Source organism: Propithecus coquereli, unplaced genomic scaffold (assembly GCF_000956105.1).
Source record: "Propithecus coquereli isolate 6110/MARCELLA unplaced genomic scaffold, Pcoq_1.0 Scaffold205, whole genome shotgun sequence".
Classification (NCBI taxonomy): Eukaryota; Metazoa; Chordata; class Mammalia; order Primates; family Indriidae; genus Propithecus; species Propithecus coquereli.
In genome coordinates this window covers 428,122-436,422 of record NW_012145523.1, presented here as the reverse complement: position 1 = coordinate 436,422, position 8,301 = coordinate 428,122, and the positions used below count along the sequence as shown (strand labels likewise).

Genomic DNA, 8,301 nt, shown 5'->3' with positions numbered 1-8,301 from the left:
TATACCATGGAGTACTATTCAGCTTTAAGAAACAATGGTGATATAGCACCTCTTGTATACTCCTGGATAGAGCTGGAACTCATTGTACTAAGTGAAGTATCCCAAGAATGGAAAAACAAGCACTACATGTACTCACCATCAAATTGGTATTAACTGATCAACACATAAGTGTACATATAAGAATAACATCTATTGGATGTCAGGCAGGGGAAAGCGGGGAGGGAGAGGAGGGGACGGGTATATGCATACAGAAAGAGTGCAATGCGCACCATCCGAGTGATGGACACACTTCAAACTTGGACTTGGGGGGGGGGGGGGGCAAGGGCAACATACGTAACCTAAACATGTATACCCCCATAATATGCTGAAATTAAAAAAAAAATACGTTTTAATTTAAAATAAAATTTATGCTTCAGTTATCATACGTATCTCTTATCTTTTCAGAGCCAGATCATGTTTTTTGATGATTGTATCAAAAGTTTTGGAAGTTCTCATTCAAAAGAAGAGTTGGAAAGTGTTCATGCTGGTGTGATATGTCATCTAGAAGAGGTTGCGGGGCTGGTAGTGTTGGATACTAGTAACTCTCGAACAAAAGCTGTACTAGGAGCGCTGCTTACCCTTTATGTTCACTGCAGAGATATAGTGATAAATTTACTGCTTAAAAATATTTTCAATGAAGAGGATTTTGAATGGACAAGGTAGGCAGATCTAAATTATAACCACATACAGTAACTTCTCATAAACATATCTTTAGGTAAATTGACTCTTCACCTCAAACTGTGTCAAACTTGAGTTTTAATTTTGGGGGATTTACCAAAATTCTAAGCAAATTGCACCAATTTGACTTAGTAGTCTCCCCTTATCTGTGGTTTTGCTTTCCATAATTTGAGTTACCCATAGTCAACCATGGTCTGAAAATAGGTAAGTACAGTACAATAAGGTATTTTGAAAGACGGAAAGACCACATTCACATAACTTTTATTATAGTATATTATCATAATTTTTCTATTTTATTATCAGTCATTGTTGTTAATCTCTGTGCCTAAATTAAATTTTCACATAGATACATATATATAGGAAAAACATAGTACAGTATTTATAGGGTTTGAAACTATATGCAGTTTCAGGCATCCACCAAGGGTAGTGAAACCTATCTTCCACAGATAAGAGGGAACTACTGTACCATATTCCTATTTTTCTTTCTTTCTCTGTTCTCCTCCCTCTCATTTTTATTTCTGTTTTATCTTCCTAACCTAATTATGCTCTTCTGGTAGTTGTATTTTCCCTTTTGCCATTCAAACAGAGGGCAGTAGTTGTCAATGGGCAATGAGAACTCTACCTCAAGCCTCTTCTTTCCCCTGTGCTGTCAATTCTGGAATAGACTAGGGTGGAGAAACAAATCAGAGAACATTTCCCACCAATTCCTTAACTCCAAAATAACCTTCCTTCTACCCAGAGTCAATTAGTAAAATATGAAAATACAGAAAAATGGAGCCACTACTTTTGGTGGGGAGATCAAGCATAAGATTCCTATAATAAATGTGACATTTCAAACTTTTGAATTAATTTTTTAAAGGTTTTCTTTCTTCATAGAAAAGCAGGTGTCTTGCCTATATCATTTAAGGTTTTTGGTTCTGAAGAAAAGTTAATTTTTAAGAAATTCCACAGTTAGCATAAATTTCCTTATTTTAGGTATGACAATTTCCTTTAAACTCTAGGGAGCTCTGGCCAGAGCAGTTAGGCAAGAGAAAAAAATAAAGGGCATCCAAATTAGAAAGGAAGCAGTCAAATTAGCCTTGTTCACAGATCACATGAACACCTAGAAAAACCTAAGACTCCACCATAAAACTGTTAGAACTTATAAATGAATTCTGTAAAGTCACAGGATACAAAATCAACATAAAAAAATCAGTAGTATTTATGGATGCCAATAGAGAACAATCTGAAAAATAAATCAAGGAAAAAACCCCATTTACAATAGCTACCTATTCATAGGTAAAATACCTATGAATCAATCTAACCACAGAAGTGAAAATTCAGTACAAGAAACACTATAAAACTCTGATGAAAGATATACGAGGACATTAAAAATGGAAAGATATTTTATGCTTATGGATTAGAAGAAATAATGGTAAAATGACAATACTACCCAAAGCAATTTACAGATACAGTGCAATCCTTATCAAAATGCCAATGGCATTCTTCACAGAAATAGAAAAAACCAATTATATGGAACCACAAAAGACTCCAAGTAACCAAAGCAATCCTGAGCAAAAAGAGCAAAGCTGGAGGCATCACACTACCTGACTTCAAAATGTGTTGTACCAAGACAACATGGTACTGGCATAAAAACAGGCATATGGACCAATGGAATAGAATAGAGAGTCCAGATATAAATCCACACATTCACAACCAACTCATCTTCAACAGAGGCACCAAGAATTTATTAATACAATGCGGAAAGGACTGTCTTTTCAATAAATGGTGCTGGGAAAACTTGATAGCTATAGCAAAAGAATGAAACTAGACCTCTATCTCTCATCATACTCAAAAATCAAGTCAAAATGGATTAAAGACTTGAATCCAAGATCTGAAACTATGAAACTACTAGAATAAAAACATTGAGGAAATGTTCCAGGACATCGATGATAGCAAAGGCTTTTCGTGTAGGACCTCAAAAGCACAGGCAACCAAAGCAAAAATAGACAATTGGGATTACATCAAGCTAAAATTCTCCTGCAAAGCAAAGAAACAGTCAACAAAATGAATAGACAACCCATAGGGTAATCTCTTAATTACCAAAGAGGATATATCATGTTTATGAACCATTACTCTGCGAAAAGTCTAATATTTCATTATTACTTTGTATTAACTCTTTTTAAAAATGAACATTAAAAAGTAGAAGAATATATATAGAAAAGTAAACTAGGAAAGAGAAGATTCTAATAATGCTTTGTAAATGTGTCTGAGTTTAGTGTTACAGTTGCGAAACTGTGTGCCATAGTGCCCCAAGGCACCACAGAAAATTCATAAGGGCTCTGCAAGCTATTTTAAACATTTGAAGGAATCACAGCAATATACATCTATCAGATATCAAATATCCTAGCAGCTCAAAATAGTTCACAGATGTAACATCAGACCCTGCTAGATACCTTTCAGTGATTTCTTATCCTTGCCAAGCTAGCTTTTTGGTAGTTGCCCTGATTAAAAGTTAAATATTCCATGAAAATCACTGTGGCACAGGAAATGAGGTTGGCAGTATCCAATCTGATCCTAAGGTTGTAGAAGGTTTGAAAAGTGGTGCAGTGCACAATAGGGATACACATCCCATTAATAAGTAACTGGATATTTAAGAATGAAATAAAAGAATTTTTTAATTTACTTGTACAGTTTTTTTTTAAAACAATCTACTAAATCATTAAGACAAAAATACTTACTAAGCTGTCGTGACCTAAAAATTAATAAAAAGATCTGTTAGATATTTCTTTGGGCCTAGGGTAGGGTCATCATGAAAAAAATTACTGAGGTAAACTGAGAAAGTTTGGGAACCTCTGTTGTAGGGCAAGAATAATAGAAGGGCTAAAGCTCTGGAGATTGATCTTCTATTTAATAATGCTTTAGCACTTGAATCATAAAACAAATGCTCATTCTTAAGATAGAAAATTCCTTTTAAAAAATTCATTTCCTTCAACAAGTACTTCTCTCTCTCTTATGAATATATGCCTCTCATCTGATACTTTGCAAGGTGGTAGCTTAAAATTTAAAAACAAATTTTTTATTTTTAATTTAAACTTAATTTAAAAATTTACTGATTTAAAACTTTCTTTATAATCTGCCCTGTTGCTCCAGAAGGATTTTAAAATATTTATAACAATATACAAGCTACTATGATGATAGCATGAACTGAAAGTGAATGGAATGAGAGAAGGCAAACAAAGACAAAAACCAGTGCCTATGTAAGACCTTTAGTAGCTCTAACTTCTGAAAAGATACTGTGTCCGACTCCACTTATAATTAAAAATCAAAACAGTCCTAAACTATTAAAAATGTAATGATTTATCCCGTGATGATGTTTTCTAAAAATATCAAATGTAAAATTCTTTCTAAAATACTGTTTGATATTTCATCACTAATAGTGCCCAAATGTGTTTATTTTGAAAATTGAGTCAGCACTCATGGGGACATAAAATAGAGTCAAGAATGCATACCACAAAGCTACAAATAGTTCATAAATTTAACTCAAAGCCTTGTAGAGGAGAAAATTTATGGTTAGCTACACAATCCACAGTGTTCATAAGATAAACACAAATCAATTGCTCCAAAGTTCAAACTTTTTGATACTTAGAACAAATAGCATTTTTCTCAAGTACCCTCATAGTTAGGATCCAGACTATAATGAATATTGTCTTCAATCACATTCTTATTGGAAATCATAATAAACTTCATTGAGGTGATTCTTACATAAATCTTCCATTTAAGCTGATATCACACCAAAACAGCATAATTCAGCAAGGTCATTTGCCTCAGAGGAAAGCATGCTCAGATTTTTGTAGTCTTCTGAGTTCTAATATTTCATATTTAATACAGTCATTGATGAATTTTACATCACTCTTCTCATTTGATTTTAATGTTTTTATTTCTATTTTTTAATCAATACTCCATTTTTAATCTTGATTATATTTCTGCATGTGAAAAAAAATAATTTTACCAAAATAATAGGAGCATTTATAATATTGTTTTCAGACATTTGCAATATAAGTGGAATGAAAAACAAAAGTTGTGCTATGTATCTCAAGGAGATGCCAGCTTCACTTACGGCTATGAGTACTTGGGCTGTACCCCAAGATTGGTTATTACACCTCTCACAGACCGATGCTGGCTAACTCTCACAGGAGCACTGCATTTGAATCTAGGAGGCTGTCCTGCTGGTCCAGCTGGCACAGGAAAAACTGAAACTGTCAAAGATCTAGCAAAAGTAAGTGCCTTCTATATCTAGAATAAGAAGTTCCTTTTATTTTCCTGTTACACAAACTTTAATGGTATCTTAAATTTACAGCATTCCTGCTATTAAGATGTTCATTCATAAGCTGTCAAAAGAGAGCTAGCAATTCTGTCAGGTATTTGTTGAATGCCCTTGCACCATTGGAATGGAAATTGTTATATACATTTACTGTTTAGTTAATTGTTAAATATTTTTTCTATAAACATGCACATTCATGAATTCATATAATTCATCAGTTAAGTTTTGAATGTCTGTTGTGTACTGGGACTTGGGATCTCAGTAAGCCAACATATGCTTTGTATTTACTTGAAATACTGCCATACTGACTGACATATGAATGATTAATATCACTGTGTGTGTGTGTGTGTGTGTGTGTGAGAGAGAGAGAGAGAGAGAGTAGTAGTAGTAGTACTAGTAACTGCTAAAAGCAAAGGATATAGTTTGTGACACTAGAATGTCTTTTTCGTAGTTCTTATTTGTAAATTTGTGTAAAAACATGACCTTAACAGTCTATGAGCTAATCAACTAAACTATCACAATATATGGACATTTATACTACATCGAGTTTTGTGAATCTCTAAATTTGGTATCTAATTAATCTTTATATTGCAAAAGTTTTCTTAAAATAATAAAGACATTTTAATATTGTGACAGTTTTAGCATTAGTATTTTGTGTCGTAATTCAAGAAATATGTTAAAATAATATTTTTGCTTCCCAGTCCTTAGGCAAACATTGTGTGGTCTTCAACTGTTTTGAGGATTTGGATTATAAGGTAAAGCTTAAACATATATACTCAAGAAAAAATACTTTACACATAAAACAATTCACTGAAGAATAAAAGAACAAGAAAAATACCTATCTTAGACATTAAGTATTAATAGAACTTTAAATGCTATTAATTTTTTTAAACATAGATTAGAATAGAAACCAAGATTGTAATAGAAACTTAAAACATATACTTTGCTTTTAGTTCAAGTGAACTACTCCTTAAGACTGGTTTTCAAACTTTTTGACAGTAGGATTCTTTTCAAATAAAATCTTATATGGAACATGAATATATGAAACAATTAAGAGTACTGTTTTATTAATGTAAATTTATTTTAAGTCCTAACTCTATACATTTATTTACTGAAAAGGTAATCATTAAGAACAAGGCTATTATGATTAACACAGAAATTTGGGAGTTTATATAGATGATGACTATGAGTTTGTCTTATTTTCACATTAAGACATATCTCATAACATTCTGAAATATTTGTTATTAAAATTGCATGTACCTCTGTGCATGTCTTATAAATTTACTCAGTTTCAAAATACTGCAATTTGTTCTGAGTGTTCAGTTCAAACCTTTTACATTTTACTGCTGTCATTTTATTTGCTTTTCAAAGCACATTCATTACGATTCAGATCCTACATTTCCAATTCGTGCTCATTTAGCACATTAAAAATATCAGTAAACATAAATAAGCTGATTCAATTATTATTTTTGGAACACTTACCGGATGGTCTCTTGCCTCCTCCCTGGAAACTACCTTCCAGTGGGGCCCAGGAGGGCTGTGTCTAGGGTGAGGTGAGTGAGGCACTTGCCTGCTGAGCAAAACATAAAGGGAAGCCAGAAAGCCTCATAATCAAGATAATATTTTAATGCAATATTTTAAAATCAAAATTAATGCCAAAAAATCCCATGATGAACAAAACATGAAAATTTTTCAAAAAGACAAGATCTGATTCCTGCTACCCAGTGGGAGGAACCAACTTCTGTATCTGTCCCTGTTCAAGGGTCTCTCTTGCTGGTTCTGATTCCCTCTTCCTTCCCTCTGGGGATGCCTCCCAAAACCTCCTCATAGAGTGCAGGCGAGCCTCAGCCGGTACCTAGCCCACGCCCACGAATTTCTGCTTGGCCTGTCATTGTTTTTGTTTGCTTTGTTGTTTTGTTTTAGTTGCTAACATCTACAAATCAATAGATTTCAGTCCAGACTTTTCAGTCTCTCACAGAGCACTGGTACACCTGGCCAACCTGGGCCTACACCCTGGCAACTGGTGGAAGCCCGGTAGCAGCCACATGCCTTCGCTGGACCCACTCCAGTCTGGTCCAGAATCTAGACTGAGTCAGGCTCAATCCTCTGCATTACCCACCAGCAGCCCACGACTAGCCCACAGTCTTTACCTGATTTGGAAAAGGGAGCCCCGATTCTGGCAGTTTACACCGGAAAGTTGTTATAAAGACTGCGCCAGGGGGAGGCTCTGTAAGGTGAATGGCAGCCACGGGAGGGGTCTGGAGCCGCTCTGCGCAATCCGTTGTTACCTGTGGCCCTGTGAGCATGAGTTTGCTATGGCGTGTTTAGGCTTTTTCAAGAGACAGGCAGAGTAGTTGGCTCTCTAGAGTCTAAGCAGCTGCTGCTTTCAGCCCTACAAAAATGCCTGCAGGGAGGAAATGCAAAAGGTGTTTGCTTGGTTTGGTTAAGATGAGAAGAACATGTACAAATTAATACCCCAATTAAGTTTCTCACCTTTGTAATAATTTCAATAATCTTTTTATTTTTAAAGATAGTGAGAAAATTCTTCTTTGGACTAGTTCAGTCGGGAACATGGTGTTGTTTCAATGAATTCAATCGAATTAATGTGGAAGTTCTCTCTGTCATTGCCTCACTGATCCTAACAATTAAGTCTGCAAAAGACAGCTATTCTGTCAGGTATTTGTTGCATTTATACGTTTAGTTAATTATTGTTAAATATTTTTTCTAAAACAAGAGTTTGAGTCTTTGGGGATTTTTTTTTAAAGCGCATACCAGAAGGACTGGCACTTAAGTGTTTTCTTTGCTTGGCAAATTGTGTGAAAATATATGTAACTTTAACTTTCAGGCCAACTTCAAGGCAACAGGTATCCAAACTCTTGCCCAAACTTTGGAACAGTCTCCTGAGATACCAGGGCACTGATGCAAACATTAGTATGTTCTAATTACTTTTTTTTCCAGCTTAAATTCTCTTACTACCTTTTCATCTTAGGATATTGCATTTGAAGAAACCAAATGAAAGTTGCTTTTTTTTTTCTTTAAATCTGCATCCTTTTATTTTTATTTATTTATTTATTTTTATTTCAGCATATTATGGAGGTACAGGTGATTAGGTTATGTATGATGCCCTTGCCCTCCCTCCCCCCCAAGTCCGAGCTTCAAGTGTGTCCATCCCCCGGAGGTGTGTATCGCACTCATTGTTTGTGCATATGCCCGTCCCCTCCTCCCCCTCCCCCTCCCCCTGCCCAACATCCAATACATGTTATTCTTATATGTGTACTTAA

The 8,301-nt window shown here is 34.8% G+C and overlaps 1 protein-coding gene across 1 annotated transcript in view; it reads left to right on the top strand.

The window, feature by feature from the left end:
- DNAH14 (dynein, axonemal, heavy chain 14) overlaps positions 1 to 8,301 on the top strand; it is a 324,896-nt gene that overhangs the window by 136,198 nt on the left and 180,397 nt on the right. Inside the window, 5 exon segments of the mRNA XM_012644036.1 lie at positions 121 to 128; positions 417 to 698; positions 4,744 to 4,975; positions 5,722 to 5,775; positions 7,551 to 7,696. Of these exon segments, the coding sequence (XP_012499490.1) occupies positions 121 to 128; positions 417 to 698; positions 4,744 to 4,975; positions 5,722 to 5,775; positions 7,551 to 7,696 (722 nt within the window).